The 23,402-nt window shown below is 39.7% G+C and overlaps 1 protein-coding gene across 4 annotated transcripts in view; it reads left to right on the top strand.

Annotated features, from left to right (window-relative positions):
* vgll4b (vestigial-like family member 4b) overlaps positions 1-23,163 on the top strand; it is a 111,216-nt gene extending 88,053 nt beyond the window's left edge. For 3 of the 4 annotated variants that reach the window (XM_060835516.1, XM_060835517.1, XM_060835515.1), the window contains 3 exons: positions 5,739-5,955; positions 14,656-14,779; positions 20,758-23,163. In XM_060835516.1, coding sequence (XP_060691499.1) covers positions 5,739-5,955; positions 14,656-14,779; positions 20,758-21,038 — 622 coding nt within the window. In that variant the 3' untranslated portion in view covers positions 21,039-23,163. Of the gene's footprint in view, positions 1-314; positions 372-5,738; positions 5,956-14,655; positions 14,780-20,757 lie in introns of those variants that run through there. The other variant, XM_060835518.1, reaches the window with a different exon arrangement.
* Positions 23,164-23,402: the final 239 nt, after the last annotated feature.

The raw sequence follows: 23,402 nt of genomic DNA, 5'->3' as shown, positions 1-23,402 counted from the left end.
AGTTGCTTTGTATCTGTGTGGAAAACAAATGCCACCAGTAGTAACAGTTGGCACAATGTAGAAAATAATTTCTATTGATTTAGCTAGAAAAGTCTTCAATTTTCTTTGACAAATGCCTTTCAACACGAAAATCGTTTGGACTAAATGTATTATTGTACGATCCTAACTTCATTTGCATTTAGTGCAGTTCAAAGGAGATTAGGAAAATGTGCAATGTACTGATTGCTGTGTTTGCCAAGGACTTTTATGTTGAAATGGTTTCTGCCTGCCTAGCTTTTCATAAGAGGGCCTGCCAAGATTCAGGGGCCCAGGACTTTCTTGTGGGAGGACGTTGGGCTGCCTTCATGCTTTTTGACAATGATTAAAGTGAGGTTAGTACCAAACCTTCCATTCTATTTTTTTAAAAACAGATGGTAGTTCCATGTTCAGCTGCAATTAATTTTAAAGTTTGAGTCAGTGTGCTCTTTTAGAGGTAAAATTATTTACTTAGCAGTGAACACCATTCTCCCCGCTGCACCATTAGCTCATATGCAGTGGTGATTTGAAAAATATATTGTGCCTCTCCAGACTCTGGGACAACAACCTGGAATCAGTGGAACTGAAATCACCAGAAAACCTTTTTTGAGAAAATACTGAGTGCCTAGTGATAATGATCCGTAGTACAAGCTTTCTGTGTTATTGTCAAGCTGCAAGTTTGACAATTCCCACTCACCAAGTCAAAGCCTCCACTTATAGTAAATTTTAAAGATTAAAGACGTGAGCAGTCCAATGTCGATCTATTTTTAGCTGTTATAATGTTATGAGAATAAAAAAATCCAAAATTCTTGCAATTATTCTTTTTTTTAAAGCAATCAAAGCTCCTTTTTAGAGCATTGAGGATTCAGATCAGGACATTTAATTATTACAGTAATTGTCAAGTTAGCATTTTAAGCTCCAAGTTGGAAGTTGTTTATCAATCTCTTTCCTTTGCATGTAAACTTAATGGGTACTGGTGCCAAATGTGGACCCTGACTGGGGCCCCTGTTAGAGATTGGATTTGAAGGATTGATGTGGAAGAAAATACTGTACAATGCAAAACTAATGGATGCACCCCTGCACACGTCTACCACCTTTTTGAAAAGGAGCAGCGACATAATAAATTAGCACAGCTTGGACTGTTACTTAGCGTTCAAGATACTCTCTTCCTCCAAGTAGATAAATGTATTTTACTTGATGAGAACACAATTGAACTTTGTCTCTTTGTCTAATAGTGGATACCATATGATATTGGGCTGAGCATAAAGGTAGGAAAGAACATCTCAACACATGAGTGAAATAATGGGGTATTCATATTCCATGCTGCAGCATTTTTGTTTACCAGCTGTTTAATCCATGCTTGTGCCTTCCTAGATCATAGACCGTCATGTTTGATTTTGTGCTGTGCTTGAATAAATCATATTGATGAGAATGACACTGGGCATTTGTAAAGTGAGGATCCTGTTTTATGAAAACTTGAGGTGGGCTCATTTTCCTCCTAGCTAGTGTTGAGATGTTTGAGGTCTTATTGATAGCTCGAAGGAGTTTGTTTGGATGTTTCTTTGGATTGAATTATTTAATTCAATTTTATATTCATCTATTTTTTTTGAGTTATGACCTTGAATTTGTGGTATTTGGTAATATTCCTGTGTAATTTGCTGTTTGTAAAGCTTTTTGAAAACTTTGTGGACACAATGAATACAAGTTTTTTTTTATGGTGAAGTGAATGTGTGCTATGGATCTAAAGGTTTAATGTGGGAGATGTGGAGTCATGGTTGTGGTCAGGCAGGAAGAGTTTCAGGAACAGTGGTTTGTTTTAAGTTTGTATTAGGTTCACTTCTGAATGCAGTGATGATCTCCCAATGTTTGTTGTTGTACCATGGTTTGGGGTACACCGTGAATGCCCCAAAGATTGATTCTCACTAAATGATTTTATGAAAGCTAGCTCTGAGTCAGTCCCACCTCAAGGTTGGTCTGATTAAATTTTCCTCTTTGCAAATTATGTTCAATTTTTGATCAATTTCTCCACTGGATATTGACTGATTCAAATATATGGATGTTGATGTTGTCCTAAATTAATACTTGGGCCAATGTGTGAATGGGCGATTGCTATTGAGTCAGAAAACTAGCGAGACTACCCCTCCTGAAGGTAATGTACATTCACCAGCTCCCTGAACATCTAATGTAATTTTCTTTCCCATCCTTTTTACTTGAAATTAGGCAGGTTGACTGCATGAGCTGGGGGTAGGGGGTAGGGGATGAGTGTAATGCAAAACATCTGAGTTGGATATTGAAGTGGACATCCTATGGGAAGCAAAACGAAATGCAGGATATAATTTTCAGGAAATGTGGAAAGATGAATATTTGTATCTATATTTTTTACATGGAATATAAATCATGACTATTATAAGTTTTTAAGACTCAAAAGGGAAGGTTGAATTACATCATAAATTGCAAAGCTTGAGCACACCATTCTAGGGTCCTATTATTACAGAAGAATATAAATAGGAGAAAACCAAATAGCAATTTTGAACCTGTTCTGCTATTCAGAAAGGCTGGTACTGATGTAATATTGACCTCAATTCCACTTGCCTATCTGTTCTTTGTAATTACTGACATCCTTATCATTGTATATATCAATGACAGCCTCCACAGCTCTCTGGGGGAGCAAATTCTAACAATTCACAATCTTCTGGAAAAATAAATTCCTCCTCATTTGTATTGAGAGATCCCCTTTATCCAAATTCTAGATCCTCTCACAACAGGAAAGATTCTGTCAGCACTTATCCAGTCAAACCCCTCTGAATTAATTAGATCTCCTCTCATTCATCTAAACTCCGATTAGTACAAGTCCGAAGTGCTGAACCTTTCCTCATAAGATAGTCCTTTCATCCAAGAAATACGATTAGTCAGCCTTGTCTCCAATACAAGTGTACTCCTATTATTTTTTTAAATTACACAGTTGAAATGTGATCACACCAGTGCCGTGTATGGCTGAATGTAACAAGATTTTGACACTTTATACTAGCATTTCCCTTGCAATAAAACCTAAAATTGAATTTGTCTTCTTCATTATTTGCTGTACTTTTCATGCAAATTTTTCATGTCTTCCATTCTGTCCCTGGGCTATGTGGTCAGCCCTCCCTAGAATATTTGTGGCTGATATGGCTCCTAGCACCTCAAAACCTCACCTGGCTGCAACTGTATGGATCATAACAAACAACAGGGTACTGTATATGGTTTCCCTGCATTCCTGCTCCCAAACTAAAATTCTAGCAATGTCCTGCACTTGCACTTACCTTTCACTAAGGTTTTGGATTAGTTGTGGATCTTGACTGTAAAGCCACAGCAAAAGCTTTTTCTTCTAAAGCTATGTGAAAAAAGAAGAAAATTAATATAAATTGTAATTATTTGAGGCCCAAACGCTAATCCATGTGGCACTTCAGTAGTCCCAGTTTGCTAAACTGCAATTTGACTCATTAATTCTGACTGTATTTTGTTAGCTGGCCAATCATCTGTCCATGCTAATATATCACCACTCAATACTGTAATCTCTTGTGTAGTAATTTTTGTGTCCTCTTATTGACTGCCTTTTAGAAATCAAAATACACTATAACTATTGGCTCTCCCTTATTCATATTGCTTTTTTAAATCCTCAAAATCTAATAAATTTATCAAACATTTGCATTTCTCTTTCATAAATCCATCACTACTCTATTTGATTATGTTATGATTTTCTAAATGTCTTGACCACTACTTCATAATGGATTTCAGCATGTTTTTCAAACAGCAGATGTTGGCATAACACTACCCTAATTTCCAGTGCTCTCCATTTTTGAATTGAGGCATTGCATTTGCAATTTTCTAATCCACTAAAAGATTTGTAGAATCAAGGGAATTTTGGAAATGTGCAACTAGTGTGTCCACCATCTCTGCAACCACTCCTTTTCAGAACCCAGCATGCAGATGATCAGAAGTTTGTCAAGCTAATAACAAAAGCTGAGCAATGCTTCTTCTCCAGCAACTGTTTAAAGTTCTGTCCTTCCTTTTGTAGTTAGCTGCATCACATGATAGGAGAACCATTTGAATAAATCCATTGTTACACTAGGGAATATTAAGATCAGCTTAAAAGCATGACTTTACTGAAAGAAAATACCATGTTTAATATTGATACTTATGTACTGCAACAGTGTCTTTCTGATAGATGTGCTGTTTCACTAAATATTACTACGCAAAAGGAAATTTGAACCTTTATTTTCTTGCAAATAAAAGTACTTCAGCTATTTATCAATATCTAGCATATAGCTGGCAGTTGTTAAATAGAAGGTTGTGTAGACTTAATTTATTTTTCTAATTTGAATACCTCTCATGTAATTCAACAAAGCAAGTACTGTTTCTGTAAGTAGGGGGATATTATGCTCAGCTTAAATGAGAGGATAAGATGTAATGTATGTTTGTATGAATATTTGACTATAAATCTCACATCCTGCATTCCATCATATGACACATTGCTGCACATACTGTAATTAGAAGAAATTTTAGCAACAATCATCACCAAAACATGTGAGAAGCACAAAATGAGAGAATGCATTTATGCACAAAAAAAGCTTGTGCCTTTGAAAATGGCTCCACCCAGTTGAACAATAATATAGTCAGCTGTACAGGTGTTTAAATATTGAAAAACTAATTTAAAACCAAAGCATAGGCATCATTTGAGTAACAGTTCTCCAGTATGTTTTTAGCATTATGGATATCCAACTTACTTAGAGAAATGTCCCTTTATTTTAAAGTTTTATATTTTCTCCTGAACTTGTCTTAAAACAAATGACACCAAGACATAATTGATTACTGTATTCAGTTTGCAAATCAAAAAACTAGATTAAGTGTACTTGAATCTGTTTCCTCCTCTTACCCTTTTTCCCTCACTGTGTATTCTTGTGCCAATATGTGGGCAATGCATGAAAGACATTGCCGTTTTACTAGTTTCCTTTGTAAGTTGCAGTTTCTTTGCTGTCAACCTGTATAAGCATGTAGATGAGTCAATGAGTTATTAAAGTGTTAACTTGTCACTTATCTCATTTACATACCTCAGGGTTAATTATTTATGACAACGTTCTGGAACTGATTCCAAGTTGTCACATAATGAATGATGATCTAATATATATTTATGGATACAAACAGAAGTACAGGGTCCTATGAGTTACATATTATTTATAAAGTTCACTTAATACTTTTAAACAGTAACAAAATCTTTAAGAATTTCAATGGATGCATGGAAATATGACTTTATTTAAATAAACTTGAAGCCAGTAAATGAAATGGGGCAAATTTTGAAAATTAGTACCTTGTTGATTTATATGTTTACATAATTGTGACTTATTTCACAGTCAAAAACTGAAAATAGTACAATTTGTGGGTATTTGAACTGCTAAGTTATTTATAGATGCATGAATGTAGTGTATTTGTACATTTCTATTGTAATCAATTAAGTGACTTACAGCTACCTGACTTCAGTTTAAACCTAAAGTTAAATAAAGTAAATTTCTTATCATCTCTCTTCCAACACTGCTATCTCATTGGCAGGAATGATCTGAGTGTTTAATATCCGAATACAAAATTGTGTTTTATCTGCTGTATTTCAGAGAAGCATACTTAATTTTTCTGCATCTGCTATTCTGAAAATGTTATATCACCAGCGAATACTAATTGAATCCGTTTTGCAGGACCAAACCAGTCAATGGGGATTTTCGAAAAGATCAACATAGAGAGCGAAGTCGTAGTCCAATAGAACGTGCTGCAGTGTCAACCATGAGCCATCTCAGCAATCATGCCTATGCTGGCATAGGACTACCAAGCATGTCAATGGAACAGCCTCTAGCACTGACCAAAAATAGCTTGGATGCAGCTAGGACAGTCAGCATTGGTGTGGAACGACAGCAGGTATAAATGTTGATCTTTTTTGGTTGGTTTTCCAAATACATATTTTGTAATAGTCTTTTCCTAATGTTTTGCAACTCTTGAGCTAGAGGTCAATTATGCTGATGTTGAGCGAGATAAATGATTTGTTCTAGTGCCACTCAAATTGCCAGTCATCCTTACTCTGTGCAAATGCCACCTCTTATCTGGAGCGACTGGGGAAGGGAGAGTTAGAAAAACAACTGGTGTCCAGCCATTCAGTAATCTGTTGGTTACAGAATGGGTATTTTTTTGTTTTGTGTCTAATAGTAAGACTAATTAACTCATCATTAACCATATCCCTGGACAAACATTTTTTTGTTTTACTAAAATTATAACTCTACAAAAGTTCCTTCAGATTCACGTTGCAATGCTATCACATAAGCAAAGTAGCAATAGATGTCCTCTGTTTCTTTCTTTCTGGACCCCACAGTAGCATCATATTATTGAATTGGTTTGGTTGGTTGTACTTTTACCTTTTTTGAGTCAGCAGGCTGTGGATTTGAGTTCCATGTGGACACTGAAACAGCAGTCTAGATTTTGAGGAAGTGTTGCAATATCACAGATGTCATCTTTCAGATTAGATATCAAATGGAGGCACATTGTCTCCTTGTACAGATGGATTTTTAAATCCTGAGATTCCTTTTGGAAAATAATGAGTTCTGTTATTCTGCCCAGTGTTCATCTTCAAGCAGCATCTGGTTAAATAATTGTTAATAGCATTGCAGCTTGTGGGATCTTGAATAAAACTGACTGACTGGCATGATTTCTGACAAAACTATCAGCACTTAAAAAGTGACTGAATGATTGTGAAGTGCTTTGAGACATTTCAGAGTTGCGAATGATATTGGAGAATTTTTTTTTGCTGTTGGCACTCTAACCATAGTCCAGTAATATAGTCCATTTAGTCTGCTCATACAATCTTTACTGTTGGGCAAGGACAATTAAAAGTGGAGATTTGTGACTTTAGAACACTAGAGTTTTTTGTTTTCTGTTGGTTTGTGTAAACTGCTTTGCAATAGAAATGGGACAGATTTCACATCCTGTACCGTCTCCATATGTTGGCAGAATTCCTCCTTCCACAACTTGCCCACATAAACAAGGGAAGAAAAATCAGTTACTTGATTTGCAACTGGAGACTTTGCTTATTTATGAAGCAAAGGTCCTCACTGTTTATATTAAGACTGCAATACTATCCATATACATGGTTACCTCACTCAGCATGATTGTAGATATAGGGTGGAGAGGGTGCAAGTGTTGTCATTGTGGTGCATCATGATGCATGGTTGACCATGTTCAGTCACAATGTAAGTACATGGGTGTTCTAAGTTGGTTATTATTGCATTTCACCTCATGAACCAAAGAATTTTCTGTTTACTAATTTCAATGTAATCATAAATAATTAGTCTTCTGAAGCAAGAGGAATTACAAACACACAAAATTGGAGCAGCCTATTTAGCCCTTCGAGCCTACTCCACCATCATTATGATCAGGGCTGATCATCCAACTCAGTAGCCTGCTCCTATTCTTTCTCCCCCTTATCCATCGATCCATAAGACCATAAAACGTAGGAGCAGAAATTAGGCCTTTCAGCCCATCCAGATGCCTTTCATCCCAAGTGCTATATTAATCTCATTCTTGAAATCGTACATTATTTTAGCCTTGACCGCTTCCTTTCATAATGAATTCCATAGGCTCACCACCCTCTGAGTGAAGGAATTTCTCCTCTTCTCAGTCCTAAATGGCCCACCTTGTAACCTTAGACTGTGACCCCCTAGTCTGGATTCCCTATCCCTGAGAATTTTATGTATCTATGAGACCCCCTCCTCCCAAATTCTTCTGAGCCCCAGTGATTATAATTATAATCAATTTAACCTTTCTTTATATCAGTCCTGCCATCCCAAGAACATAAGACCTCGGAGCAGGAGTAGGCGATCTGGCCCTTTGAGCTCACCCAGCTGTTCAATATGATCATGGCTGATCTTTTTGTGGCCTCAGCCCACCCTCTCATTATAACGCTTAATTCCTACACTGTTCAAAAACATTCAGTGATGTAGCTTCAACTACTTCACTGGGCATGGAATTCCTCAAATTCACAACCCTTGTGGTGAAGAGGTTCCTTCTCAATTCAGTCCTAAATCTGCTCCCCCTAATTTTGAGGTTATACTCTCTTGTCCTAATTCTACCCCCTGTGGAAATATCCTCTGTTTTTCTATCTTATCTATTCCTTTCATAATTTTATGTTTCTCTAAGATCCCCTCCTCCTCCTTCTAAATTTTAATGAAAATAATCCCAGCCTATTCAGTCTTTCCTCATAAGCCAACCCCCTTAACTCCTGTACCAACCTAGTGAACCTCCTTGTATCCCCTCTAGTGCCAGTACCTCCTTTCTCAAGTAAGGGAACCAAAACTGCATGCAGTATTCCAGGTGTGGCCTCACCAGCACCCTATACAGCTGCAACATTACCTCCCTGCTTTTAAACTCAATCCCCTGAGCAATGAAGGACAAAATTCCATTTACCTTTTTTTTAATTACCTGTTGCACCCGCAGACCAACTTCTGTGATTTGTGCACAAGGATACCCAGATCCTTCTGCACAGCAGCGTGTTGCAATTTTTTACCATTCAAATAATAGTCCGTTTTTACTGTCATTCCTACCAAAATGGATGTCTTCACATGAATTAATATTGTACCTCAAATGCCAGACCTTTGCCCACTCATTCAATGCATCTATGTTCTCTGCAAAGTTTCACAGTCTTCTGCACACTTTGCCCTACTACTCATCTTAGTGTCACCCACAAACATTGACACACTACACGTGGTCCCCAACTCCAAATCAATGTAAGTTGTGACTAATTACGGTCCCAATCCTAATCCCTCAGGCACACCACTAGTCACCCATCGCCAACCAGAAAAGCACTCTTTGTTCCCATTCTTAGCTTCCTGTTAGTTAACCAAAGGTAAACCTTTGCTGCATAGCCAGAACATCTTCCCTCAAGTTAGCGGACCAAAACTTCACTGTACACCAGGTTTACAAATTCAGTCCATTTTAATTACAGCTTCTGTGCAATGCAGATATTTTAATTGACCTATCCAGACATATAATGACACACTTTTAGGGCGGGTGAGATTTGAACTCTCACCTTCCACCTCCAAAGTATGGACAGTAGCACTTGCCACAACAGCCTTCTGAATTCTTAAACCAAACTCTGTCTGTAGTTTCCAGTCGATATAAAAAATTCCAGGCTACATATCTGAGAATTGCAGAGGAGGTCACTGGTATCTTGGCCAATATTTGTTCTTCAAATCAATATAACTAAATCACCAGCTAGTCACTTACCTCCATTGTTCCGTTAGGATAAGTTTGGGTTGAGGATATATTTTTCCCCAGTTTGTGTTGCTCAACTAGTGGGGGCTCCAACCAAGAAGATACATTAAAGGTTGAATTTTGGACATTTGATAAGTTTCACTTGAGAGGCAATGAATTAGTGGCATTATTGCTAGACTATTAACCCAGAAACTCAGCGAACGTTCTGAGGACCTGAATTAGAATCGCACCAAAGCAGATGGTAGAATTTGAACTCTATTAAAAATATACTTGGCTGTGCAACCATTGTTGGAAAAACCCATGTGGTTCACTGAGGTCCTTCAGGGAAGGAAATTTGTTATCCTACCTGGTCTGACCTAGGTGTGACCCCACACCCACTGGAATGTGGTTGACTCTTAACTGCCTCCTTGGCAATTCTGGATGAGTATTAAATACTAGCTTAGCTAGTAACACCCTCATCTCGTGAATGAATTCTTTTAAAAAAAAACCTGTTGAGAGTTGGTATCATTGGTCATGCCAAGAGTTCAATGAGGTACAAGCAGTGACTGCAGATTCTGGATTAGTGGTGCTGGAAGAGCACAGCAGTTCAGGCAGCATCCAAGGAGCAGCGAAATCGACGTTTTGGGCAAAAGACCTTCATCAGGAATAAAGGCAGTGAGCCTGAAGCGTGGAGAGATAAGCGACATCCCCAACTGTACCCTTCCACCGACCCTGTCATTCGGTTGGCTGAACTGGTCTTCACCCTTAACAATTTCTCCTTTTGAATCCTCCCACTTCCTTCAGACCAAAGGAGTAGCCATGGACACACGTATGGGCTGAAAATGTGTTGCTGGAAAAGCGCAGCAGGTCAGGCAGCATCCAAGGAGCAGGAGAATCGCCGTTTCGGGCATGAGCCCTTCTTCAGGAATCCTGATTCCTGAAGAAGGGCTCATGCCCGTAACGTCGATTCTCCTGCTCCTTGGATGCTGCCTGACCTGCTGCGCTTTTCCAGCAACATATTTTCAGCTCTGATCTCCAGCATCTGCAGTCTTCACTTTCTCCACACGTATGGGCCCCAGCTATACCTGTCTCTTTGTTGGCTACATAGAACAGTTGATCTTCCTTAATTACACCGGCACCACTCCCCACCTCTTCCTCCGCTACATTGACTGTATTGGTGCCACCTCGTGCTCCCTCGAGGAGGTTGAGCTATTCATCAACTTCACCAACACATTCCACCCAGACCTTAAATTTACCTGGCCCATCTCTGACACCTCCCTCCCCTTCCTGGATCTCTCCATCTTCATTAATGATGACCGACTTGACACTGACATTTTTTACAAACCCACTGACTCTCACAGCTACCTGGATTATACCTCTTCCCACCCTACATCTTTCAAAAATGCCATCCTGTATTCCCAATTCCTCCCCCTCCGCTGTATCTGCTCCCAGGAGGACCAGTTCCACCACACAACACACCAGATGGCCTCCTTCTTTAGAGACCGCAATTTCCCTTCCCACGTGGTTAAAGATGCCCTCCAATGCATCTCGTCCACATCCCACACCTCTACCCTCAGACCCCACCCCTGCAACCGTAACAAGGACAGAACGCCCCTGGTGCTCACCTTCCACCCTACAAAACTTCGCATAAACCAAATCATCCACCGACATTTCCGCCACCTTCAAAAAGACCCCACCACCAGGGATGTATTTCCCTCCCCACCCCTTTCCGCCTTCTGCAAAGACCGTTCCCTCCGTGACTACCTGGTTAGGTCCATGCCCCCCTACAACCCACCCTCCTATCCTGGCACTTTCCCCTGCCACCGCAGGAACTGTAAAACCTGCGCCCACACCTCCTCCCTCACCTCTATCCAAGGCCCTAAAGGAGCCTTCCACATCCATCAATGATTTACCTGCACATCCACTAATATCATAAATTGTATCCATTGCTCCCGATACGGTCTCCTCTAAATTGGGGAGACTGGGCACCTCCTAGCAGAGCGCTTTAGGGAACGTCTCCGGGACACCCGCACCAACCAACCGCACTGCCCTGTGGCCCAACATTTCAACTTCCCCTCCCACTCTGCAGAGGACATGGAGGTCCTGGGCCTCCTTCACTGCCACTCCCTCACCACCAGACGCCAGGAGGAAGAACACCTCATCTTCCGCCTAGGAACGCTTCAACACCAGGGCATCAATGTGGACTTCAACAGTTTCCTCATTTCCCTTCCCCCACCTCACCCTAGTTCCAAACTTCCAGCTCAGAACTGTCTCCATGACTTGTCCAAACTTGTCCTACCTGCCTAGCTCCTTTTCCACCTATCTACTCCACCCTCTCCTCCCTGACCTATCACCTTCATCCCCTCCCTCACTCACCCATTGTACTCTATGCTACTTTCTCCCCACCCCCACCCTCCTCTAGCTTATTTCTCCACACTTCAGGCTCACTGCCTTTATTCCTGATGAAGGGCTTTTGCCCGAAACGTCGATTTTGCTGCTCCTTGGTTGCTGCCTGAACTGCTGTGCTCTTCCAGCACCACTAATCCAGAATCCATGCCAAGAGTTCAGTCTTGGGTAACTGCTGGGAAAGTTGTGAAAGAGGTTGTGGCAGTGGGTATCTCCAGTTCTGCAGGGTCAGGGAAGCATCAATGCCCTACCAAATCTGTAGAATTGTCTTTATTTTAAACTGATATTGCTACCTATGTTTTTGATTTAGCACTGGAGCTCCTAAAAATGCTCGAGTAGGGCAGTGTCATTGCTAATATCTTGGCAGGTTCCCTTCCACAAATTTAGTCGTAGGATCAAATTAGTAAACATTTTTTGCTCTCAAAAACAGGTGAAGCAGACTATATTCTGCTTCATTTTGCTAGATTACAGAAAATTTTAACTGTTTATGAAGTATTTTGGGATGTTTGAGGTTGCAAAAGTTGATACTGGGCTGAAAGTGAATGTGAATTTGTTGTAGAAGATTTCACTAATCAAATTAACATATAGTATTAATATTTGTTGCCAAACTAAAATATTTTAAAGACAGCATAGTCCCTAAACAGAAGGGACAAAGCAGTTGACAGTCAATTCCAGGTATAATTTTGATCATTTAAAAATCTGCGGGTAAAAAATGAGGTCTGCAGATGCTGGAGATCACAGCTGAAAATGTGTTGCTGGTTGAAGCACAGCAGGTTAGGCAGCATCCAAGGAATAGGAAATTCGACGTTTCGGGCATAAGCCCTGATGAAGGGCTTTTGCCCGAAACGTCGAATTTCCTATTCCTTGGATGCTGCCTAACCTGCTGTGCTTTAACCAGCAACACATTTTCAGCATTTAAAAATCTGGTCAATTTACTGATGATTCCAAATTGGGTTTGGTATAGGTTCTGAAGAGGCTTCAAGAAGACTTGGACAGGCTAAATAAATAACATAGCAAATGGCATATATTGTGTAGGGTTTTGACATTATTCACTTTGACAAGGGAAAAAAAAGGAAAGAAGCCATATTTCAGAAATTGAGAGGTTGGGAAATGTAGATGCCCGAGGGAATCTGGGTGGGCTTGTCCATGAGTCACTAAAAACTAGAGTGCAGGTGCAACAAGCATTTAGGAAGGCCAGTAGTTGATTGACATTCATTCCAAGGGGACTTGAGCACACAGAGGATGTCTTTCTGTAGTTGTATACCGACTTGACAAGAACGTACTGGGAGTCTTGTGGACAGTCCTTGTATGGGTGGGCATACTTGCTATAAAGGGAGTTCGGTGGTCATTTCATCAGGATAATGTCTGGAATGGCAGAATAGTTGTAGGAGTAGAGACTAAGGAAACTGCCTCTATTCACTACACCTATGAAGAATGAGAGGTGATTTATTTTTTAATTAACCCCCGCACTACCGCCTAACTGCGGTAGTGCTTATTTTTTCCCCAGCACCCATGGTGTGTGTGGGCAGGTGTGAGACGCAGTGAGAGACACAAAGTGCACAAGTCTTTATTCAATTTCCACACCAGGAAGATAGGAATGAGAGGTGATTTCATTGAAACTTTGCAAATTCTTATTGGACGTGACCGAGCGCGTGTAGTTAGGACATCTCTCCTGCTGGTAACTCTAGGATGAGTAGATATAATCTCAGGATAAGGGGCAGACCATTTTCAGAAGAATTCCTCCGAGTGGGAAGTCCTTGAAGTTCTCTACCTCAGTGGGCTGTGGGAGCTTAATTGTTGAACAGGTAGTTTCAAGACAAAAGTTCTTAGGTTTCTGGAGACTAATGACTTTTTAAGGGAGATAGTGTGGGGAGGTGACATTGAGAAGATGATCAGTCAGGATCTGTAATGGTAAGACAACTTTGATAGGCTGAATGGCCTGCTTATGTTCCTATGCTTTTGATACTTTTGGGGTTTGGCTCTGTGGCTTGGCATTCACTCTGTGTTTGTGAGTGGAGACCAGTGGACAATCAGTCAAGCGCTTGCTGCTTCCATTGAAGTGAAATGGAAGTTTTATACTTTCCTGGGAGTCTGTCTTTTGAAAGATAATGCCAGCTAATAAATCAAAGATGTTGGATAATTGCACATTATTCCTGGTATTAAAATATGAAAAAGCTTAACATTTCCTCATATTTTTAGTACTTTTTAAATTGCTTTACCATTAGTAGATTGATTTGAAGTGCAGTCACTACTAGGTAAGGAAATTGAGACTGTCATCATGTGTTAAGATCCTACAAACAGCAGGTTCTTGAGAGAAACCTTAGCCGTGATTCAGAGATTTTTCTGCTGATCTTTTAAATCTTGCTATGCCATGTTTTTACATCGATTTGAGGTGGTAATCATGGAAGCCTCGGTTCAAGATTATGTGATTGCACTTCTAACAGTACAGCGCAATTTGCCATTCTATCTTATGTGTTCAGCTCCCTGGTGGCACTTAACTCAGTCAAAATATTCCGACTTTGAGCCATGTTGCCGCTTGTCAAAAAAAATATAAAATGTAGAGTATGGATTTTTGAGTACACAATGCAGGCAATGTAAGCCTGACCACTGGGATCCTTGTGAGCACCTTGGGGAACATAGCTTTGAGCTCGAAATTGATTTTGTGGATTATGCACCACTCTAGAGTATTTCTCAGAATCGAATGGATGAATGTTAGGTTGTATGAAACAGTACTGCCAATGATATTTATTACATGATCAGATTTCTTTTTTAAAAACATATGCATACACTTAATGGAGAGATCAGTCTTTGCATTGATACATTATAAATTTGAATTACAAAGCATTACATTCATAGCTAGAAGAATTTGTGTACTTAAGCATTAATATTAACTGCTATTGCTAAGAAGTAAGCCTTTCACTGATCTTTGGAATTGTACTAATGCACTGTTTTTTTTTCTTTTTGTCCATTCAGAATCGCCCATCGGTAATTACATGTGCATCTGGTAACAATCGTAACTGCAACCTTTCCCATTGCCCTATTGCTCACAGCAGTTGTGTTCCAGCAATGCCCCTAAACTACAGGAGACCCTCCAATTGTAAGTTGCATTTCAGTGATGTTTATGTAAGCAATCTAACTCAATCCAGTCAGGCCCTTAGGGCACTGTTTATATTTTTAAAAAATACAGTACTTACATCCGTATAGATTTCCCTTGATCATTTCAGCTCTTAATCTTCAAGTAAAGGGGCCTCACATAAACAGAAGCGAAGGCTTTTTTTTGAGTTAGTTTTCATGTTTTGCATTTATTAACTCAGTGTAGATTTCATACCAAATACTTGTGGCAATTCACAAAATATGTCTGCACTTGACTATATAGAATCTAGTGGCAGCTACATGTAAGATTGCAAATTGCATTTCGCACGGTAAATTTGGACTCTGAATAGACTTAACAATTGGTGACAATATGGTACTGTGATGCCAAGTGAATATGAATTAACAAAATGGGTTCACTGCAACTGGGCTTCAACTGAAGCCAATGTAGGTCATGAGAAACGATCTTTGATATTTCTCCTGTGAATTTCTGCTTGCAGTGTTGTTTCATCACACCCACTGTAAAAATAAAATGGTGCTCACATAAAAATTGAAGTTCAATTTAAAATAGTCAGGAAATCATTTTTCTAAGTATTTTTTCACCCTTGCGTAGATAAGTTTTAACTCCTTGCTTTGTGCGTAGTTCTCTAGTCAGCAAGTTGGACAGCAAAGCGTTGCTAATTGTATACTGCTGCAAATTATAGAAAAAGGCTGATGTTGTCATCTCCCACAGACTGATATCTGGTTACCTGGAGCATTTCTCCATCATTTTCATGATTAAGCATCCCCCATTATCAGCAGTGTGAATACTATCTGTTATCTTTTCATGACCATTATGGCTAGTGAAATAGGGAATTGCTATCCATGTGAATGTTAATACTGCTGTGCCTTTCCCTTTGATGAAACCATGTTGACTCTTGATTACCTTGAATTTTTTTCCTCCGTGCATGGCTATAATCTCTAGTGATCAAATCTAACTCCTTTCTCACAGCAAATATCAAACTAACTGGCCTGTTTCCTGTCTCCGTCTCCTTCTTTCTTTGAGTGTATATTTGTTGTTTTCCAGTTAAATGGAATTTTCCCTGCATGAATCTACTGAATTTTGCAAAGTTCACACCAGCACATCTTACCACATATAGTCATTAGCTACATCCTTTTAGACCATCAGATATAATACATCTGAACCCAGAGACTTGTTAGCTCACTGCTCAAAAGTTTGCTCAGTACTATTTTCCTTGTTTGGTAATTTCACCATGTTCTTCTCTCCACTTCTGATTTGCAATTGCTATTGGAATTTTTTGTAATATCCTCTATAGTGATGAAAAGGGGAACAGGGGCGAGACACTCTGCTGATTGGAGTCATATCTAGCATGTTGGAAGACAGTTGTGGTTGTTTGAAGTCAGCTGAGCTCAGCTCCAGGGCATCTTTGCAAGACTTCCTCACGGTGGTGTCCTACGCCCAACCATCTTCAGCTGCTTCATCAATAACCTTCCCTTCATCATCATATCAGAAATACCGATTTTCACTGAAGATTACACTATGTTTGGCACCATTCCTGACTTCTCAGATATTGAAGCTGTCTATGCTCAAATGCGATCAGATGTGGACAACATCCAGACTTGGGCTGACAAGTGTCAAGTAATGTTTGCACCATACAATGACCATTTCTAACAGACAATACAACCCTTATCATCACGAAAGTAGTAGTTTCAAGATGACGGCAAAATATCAGATCTGCATGTATGCTCTTGTCTGAGGCTTATTGACTCCTATCTGCTTTCTTTCTTTGTTTTTCTTTTTACTTCAGCTCTTTCTCTTTTTTGTTGTTTTTTCTTTGATTTCTTTTTGCTGAGTTTGTTGGCAACATCAGTGCGGCTGTGAGAGTGGGCCTTATGCGGAGTAGTGGCAGCCTCCTGGCAGTCGGAGGTCGCAGCAAATCTCCTCCACTGTTTGGAGGAGACAACCCCAGACACTTCAAGACCTCAAGGCAGCATCTCACAGGAGGGTGGCCAGAGCGGGACTGTTGGTGCAGCAGCCTGGCAATACAGCCAGGGCCTTCTGGTTCAAGAATGCCCCGATGCTGACAAGGCAGCAGCAGTGTTGAAGATGCTCAGAAAGGGGACTCCTAGTGATATTGAGACATCAGCAGAGCCAAGGGCGCCTGATTGCAGGTCAAGTGTGAGTACAGCATGGGACTGCAATGGTGAGGTGGGCCCAGTGGTGAAGAGATGGCACCTAAAATGTGGCAACTTCTACGTTGGTGGGTCCAACACATGTCATTGGTGAGCTGACTCAGGACTCCTGGTGGAGGCAACAGAATGAAGATACACTCGCTTTCAGTTAAAAGCTTTTCAAAATGGCGCTGAGTTGTGGCGACTTGTGAAGCTTTACACTGTTTTCTACTATATTAAACACTAAAATGCAAGTGACAATAAATCATTCAATTTACTTCAATAATCAACATCCTTGAGGCTACCATTGACCTGAATCTCAACTGGACTCCCCACAAAAACACTGGCTACAAGAGCAGGTTTGTGAATAATGCAGTGAGTAACTCTCCTCCTAACTCCCCATTTGCCTAGATGGGTGCAGTTCCAACAACACTCAACAAGCTTGACGTTCTCCAGAGCAAAGCACCCTGCTTGATTTGTACCACCTCCAAAAGCATTCATTTCCTTCATTACTATTGTTCAGTAGCAGAAAGGTGCACTTATCTATAAGATGCACTGCAGAAATTCACCAAAGATCCTTAAGATACCATCTTCCAAACCCATGACCACTTCCATCTAGAAGGACAAGGACAGCAGGTACAGGGGAGCACCACCACTACACGTTCCCTTCCAAATTTAAGAGTTCTTGGGAACTTACTGCTGATGCGTTCCATCTGTTATAGCCAGCTCTCTGGTCAGTTTCAGAACGTGCTGCTCCAGGAAGCCATCTTGGGAGTGTTCTATGAGCTCCTCATCCAACCCAATGCAGCTAACGTGATATCTTGCAGATTGTGTAGAATAAAGTCACCTACTGCTGTACCTTTTATCACAAGCATCAATGTTTCTTGTATACTTTGTCCTACATGTGGTAACCATTAAAGGGCATATAGGCGACCTCCACTTGTGATTTATTTTCCCTACTAGTCCTCCTCTCCACCCAAGCTGATTCTACATCTTGACCTTCTGAACCAAAGTCATCTCAAACAATTGTGCTGATGCTGTCTGTGAGCAGCAGCACAATTCCTCCATTTTTACCTAGCTCCTGCTTTACTTAAATGTATCTATAATGGTTATCAAATTGTATTGAATAACTTCAATGTGTGCTACTAATTCACTTATTTTGTTATAAAAGCCCACAGCACTGCAGGCTTCAGATTAGCAAGTAGGAGCAGCCATTGGGGTTACTACAATGGAGGTGGTCAACACCTGAAAGTAAATGGGCCTTATGTTAGCTACACAGAAGAAAAGTAATGAATAAAAGTATATTTAAAGCTGATACTCATTGGAACCGAATAAATAAATAGAGTAAAAATAAAAACAAAAATCCCCTGCCATCTAGTGTTGAGAAGATAGATCAAAAATTAATGCCAGCTTCTGTTGATTTTATTGTCAAGTGTCTCACATGGACAACAAAATTAGTAAGTGTCAAAAATATGCATTGTTACGTGAATTATAACTCATGTGGAAAGAAAAATGTCAAAAATATGATAACCAAGTTGCATTTAAAATGTCGATAAACAAAGCAGATCCTGAAACATATCGCCCAGATGGAACATTTCTTTGGGGGTGGGGTTGGGGAAGCGGAGATTCTCAAACTCATTTAGTCCAGGATTTTCCTGGGCTAGATTTTCATGTATCAATCTCAAACAGCAACACCACCAACCTTCTCCCACCACCATCCATCCCCCCACCCCCCCCAAAAAAACTCCCAAAAATAAACTACCCCGTGTTGCCAGACCTGACTGTGTCTCAACTTTCCTTTTCTGGACCATATTACCAGTGTTTACAGCTTGGACTGAACTACTTTTTTTTAAAACTTTTATTGATGGCAAATAATTCCCTCTTCACTCCAAGCCATTAGTGTAGCCATAATCTTCTATCTATCTATCTTTCTTTCTTTCTTTCTTTCTATTTCTCAAAACACAGATGGTGAAGCCTCCACCTTTTACTAATGCAAGATGATTTAACACCCCAGCTGCTGACAACTGTCAGCTTGGTCACAGCCTTAGACCCAAAGTTCCCTCTATCTCTTGCTTCCCACAACACCACTCTTTCTCAGTGCTCCTAGTTAATGCAACCAGCGAGTAAAACACAGACATGGGGACTTCATTCTTTGCTCCAAGGTTGTTGCTCCATTCAAGGACTTCTCCCTGATCAAAGACATTGCTAGATAATATGGAATATTATCCTAGCTAAATCTGCCTTTGCAGTTTCTTTATGTCAGAGCTCCCAAAATATCTTTGTGCTCCCAAACCCCAGGCTTTACCTTTTTTACTGTTTAAACCCTCAGCCCTACTATAGTCCTTCCCTGTGCTAAAATGCGCTGTCTAAATACAGCAAATTATTTTGTACATCTTCATTCATTCTATCGAAATCTTGCAAGATCTACAACCCACACTTACTGAAACCTGCGATTTCATCCCTGGAATTCTTCTAAAGCTTGTGGGTTGTTGTAAGCCTGTACTTTGTCATTAAGCACCTACCTCTAAACTACTGTTGAAAAGCAAATTCTGAATAGACGACTTCTGTTAACCTCTTTAAATTAAACTTGAGAGCTAAATTTGAATATGTGAATAAAGAAGTTTACAATCAAGTTCTCTGACTTGCAGTTGCCATGAATAAATGGACAGCCTCGGAGTCTGATTCCAAAAATTCCAGAGCACCTTGTTAAAGGGAACGCAATTTGATTTGATCAGTCACCATAACTCAGGGCACTAGTATGTTGCATAGCAATACCACATTATTGCAGTAACCTGTAGTAGATGCTGCAGTGCTGTAGAAGATATAACTCTTCGCTTACTTCTTTGCTGGCTGTCTGCCTATACTGCAGACAAGTGTAAAAGAAGAGGGATCCTGTTTCCAGACCTGTTTTTTAATGTTCATTAGTAAACATTGGTTGCATTTTTTTTTTTTTGCTCCTGTTTTCCTTCTTCCCTTGTGTTCTGATGACAGTGACTCTTCAAGTATAATAAAACGAGCAGCTTTCTGATACTTTATACAAGTGCCCAAAAGCAGTCAATATGGGCTAGACTTAACTCGAGCATACAGAAATAACACTCTTAATGCCTTCTGGTTTTGAAAAGCTGGTGCGAAATGGTGTGCAGCCAGTTCAGTGGTGATCACCACCTGGGGCTAAGAAACATCTTGATTTCAATGACAGCCATTTAAAGGAGGTATCACATGGACAGCAGGAGTAGATTTAAGATATTCTGTCCTCCGTCCTCAGATTTGTTTCTTCTTTAATTAGGAAATTTGGTGCAAAGTATCATCACAACTAATATCTGAGCAGCACCAAGTTGAACGAGCTGACTTCTGTTATGAAAATACTGATTTACAGTTTAGAGCAACAGAATTATTTAGAATGAGCAGATGGAAGATGGTTTTGGAATTGTGCTGTTTGTGATGAAATATTTAGTATCATTCTGTATTTAGCAAATATGCTTTGTAATTTTTTGTATAAATTAAATCTGATGTTAGTTAACATGCTTCGAAAGTATTAAGGGGTATGGAGCAAAGGTGGATATTTGGAGTTAGCTCACGAGTCAATCATGTTCTGGTTGGTGAATAGATACAAAGAGTTAAATGGCCTACTCCTGTTGCTATGTAGATGTGTGGGGGACCTAATTAACCATTTATATGTGTTTATTTTCATTATTTTTGATTATGATCAGAGCAAAATTTGAGAAACTGTTACTTTAATTTGGGATGATTTCTCCTCCTGCTTCTCTCTCTTGTATTTTAAATTTTGGATTTTTTTCCCCTCTTCCCCCACAGCCTCCATAACTACTACTACAACTTGTGACCCTGTTGTGGAGGAACACTTTCGCCGAAGTCTTGGAGAGCGGTACAAGCAACCAGAACCTGCGACAAATTCAGTTTCCATCACAGGATCGGTAGATGATCATTTTGCCAAAGCTCTTGGAGAAACATGGCTTCAGATTAAGGCTGCTAAAGATGGTGTTTCCAGCAGCCCTGATTCTGGCTCAAGAAGAGGACAATCCTCACCCTCGTCCCATATGGTCAATCACAATCACTCCCCTTCAGTTGTTTCATGAAGAGTGGACCACATTGCATTCTGTGCTGAGTGAAATGCATGGTTTGACTGAGCTTGAACACTGCTAAATAAGTGGGAGGGGTATTTTTTTAACTAGACACTTTTGTGTATTTGCTTAGCATTTGCAGAAGGGTGCCCTAAAAAAAATAGCAGGAACTATTCATATAAATTGTATGATGTAGCATCCTAATCTCCTGCCTCAGTTACCAAAGAAACCTCTGATGCAATTCTGCTGCCCCAAAAAGCCATGTTATGATTGGTTGACCCAAATGCTTTGGCCTCTGCTAGTTCCTTTGACTAGAGTGTGTGTGGTTTGCTTACATTGCTTTTCTGTTATGTAATTTTGTACGTTTATATACTTGAAAAGAACTGTATGTCTGATTTGCACTATTGGGGAGTGGTGAGGTTGCTTGTCAACTTTACATCAGATTTTCTTGTTTCGTTAGATGGCAGACTGCTGACAATGAGGGCTTCGTATGATATGTATTGTGCTTTTACAGAGGCAAGATAGCTTTGGAAGGGAAAGTCTCATACAGGTATTAGCCTTTCTCTAGCTTCAGATTACAATTTGTGCTTGGTGCTCACAACTGGACTGCATTTGTTTTCAAAGAACACGGGCATTTTGTTTTCCTTCACCCTTCATCTGTATTTGTCAGCTTGTTCAAATAGATTTGAGAAATGAAGGTCAATAGTGCTTCTATTAAAGTAGCTGCATGATTTAAAAAAAATAGCTGGTATCTATATTGTATAGGCATAATGAAAAATAATATTAGAGCTTTTTCTTCAGAATTGTAGTTTATTTTCATCAATAACAGTCCTAGATACTTACTGCTGGTACAGTTTTACTCAATGACATTTAAGCATGTATTCACACTGGTAGAAGCCAGCAAAAGAGGATAGCCTCAGGAAAGGCCTGCATATAATATTCAGTAGATTATAAATTCCATGGTACAGGCAGCAATAGCTTTGTTCATGACTGAATAATCAATGCATAAAACCTGCTTAACAAAGTAATAGAATAGCTCCCATGATGTCTGTGAAATCAGACTAAGATTTACAGCTAAACAAGTCGTGACATTATTTGAAACAAAGAGAAGCATTTGGCTTGGCTTTAATGTGGTAATGAAGATTGTCATGGCTTGTGGAATGCAATTTTAATTTTTTATGCTTATTCTAGTCCTGTGCCAAGGCGTACATTCCTCTAATAGTATACTGCTATTTTGTTTGTTGTATTAATAGCTACTACAACTACTAGTAGAGGCAGAGGTACAGAAAGCAGCTGTGTAATGCTTTATAGCTTCCCGATTTAGCCTTTGTCTTTGAGAAAGTCACACATGCCCATACATTCCGTCATCCCAGTAAAAACGTACACATTTCATCGCCACCTTACTGGGTAGTTACCGCTTGTCTGCTTTGGCATTCAGTACCCTACTCTGTAGGAAAATCACTAAATGAACACTTTTTATATAGGTAACTATAAGACCATCATTACGCTGTGCGTAAAGAATGTACAAAAAAAAAATTCGTAGGTATTTTTTGAGGAACAATTAATTTGTTAATGATATGTAGCTATTTAATTTTCCCTGTCCTTTTTGTTGTAATCATGCATTTTTTTTTTGTTTGGAGAAAAAAGTTGATCTTTTTTGTTTGGTGTAGATTTGTCTGTTATAAGGTAAAAAGTGCAGGAACACAGTTATCTATGAAAACACTGCGTTAGCATTAATAGCCACTAGTTCATTACTGCTACAGGCTACTGAGCATTATAATGGTAGAAGGCTGTAGATGCTGTCTGTGGACTCTATACGTCTGGTTACTTGGCTGTTTTTGTTAATGTGAGACAACTGAACAAGAATACAAACAACAATCCAGGGATTGTGGACTAGTTATAAATTTCGTGGAGACTGCAAAACATTCTAAAATGTATAGACCAGGTTTGTCTACAATTTTTATTACTACAGAGAGCAGAAATGTCTACAGTGTACTTACTGTTAGTTTCAGTTTGTAAATTTGAATTCTATCCCTCTCGTTTGCGGCCTTGTTTCACCCAAAATGGAAAAAAGCTTTTGACAGGCCACTTTTTGTACTTAAAGTAGCCTCAAAGAACAATAAAGTGCTCTTAAATCATTTGTCTCTTGTAATTTTGTTGAGATTTGTTACTGGTTCTTTTTTCAGCCAGCAAGGGAGACAGTGACCTAGTGATGACGTCACTGGACTAGCAATCAAGAGGCTTAGATTAATAGGTAAAAACAATGACTGCAGATGCTGGAAAACACACCGCCCTGCGGCCCAACACTTCAACTCCCCCTCCCATCTCCCGAGGACATGGAGGTCCTGGGCCTTCGCCGCCGCTCCCTCACCATCCGAC

Source organism: Hemiscyllium ocellatum, chromosome 14 (genome assembly GCF_020745735.1).
Source record: "Hemiscyllium ocellatum isolate sHemOce1 chromosome 14, sHemOce1.pat.X.cur, whole genome shotgun sequence".
In the NCBI taxonomy this organism is placed as follows: domain Eukaryota; kingdom Metazoa; phylum Chordata; class Chondrichthyes; order Orectolobiformes; family Hemiscylliidae; genus Hemiscyllium; species Hemiscyllium ocellatum.
This window is presented reverse-complemented; position numbering and strand designations above follow the sequence as displayed.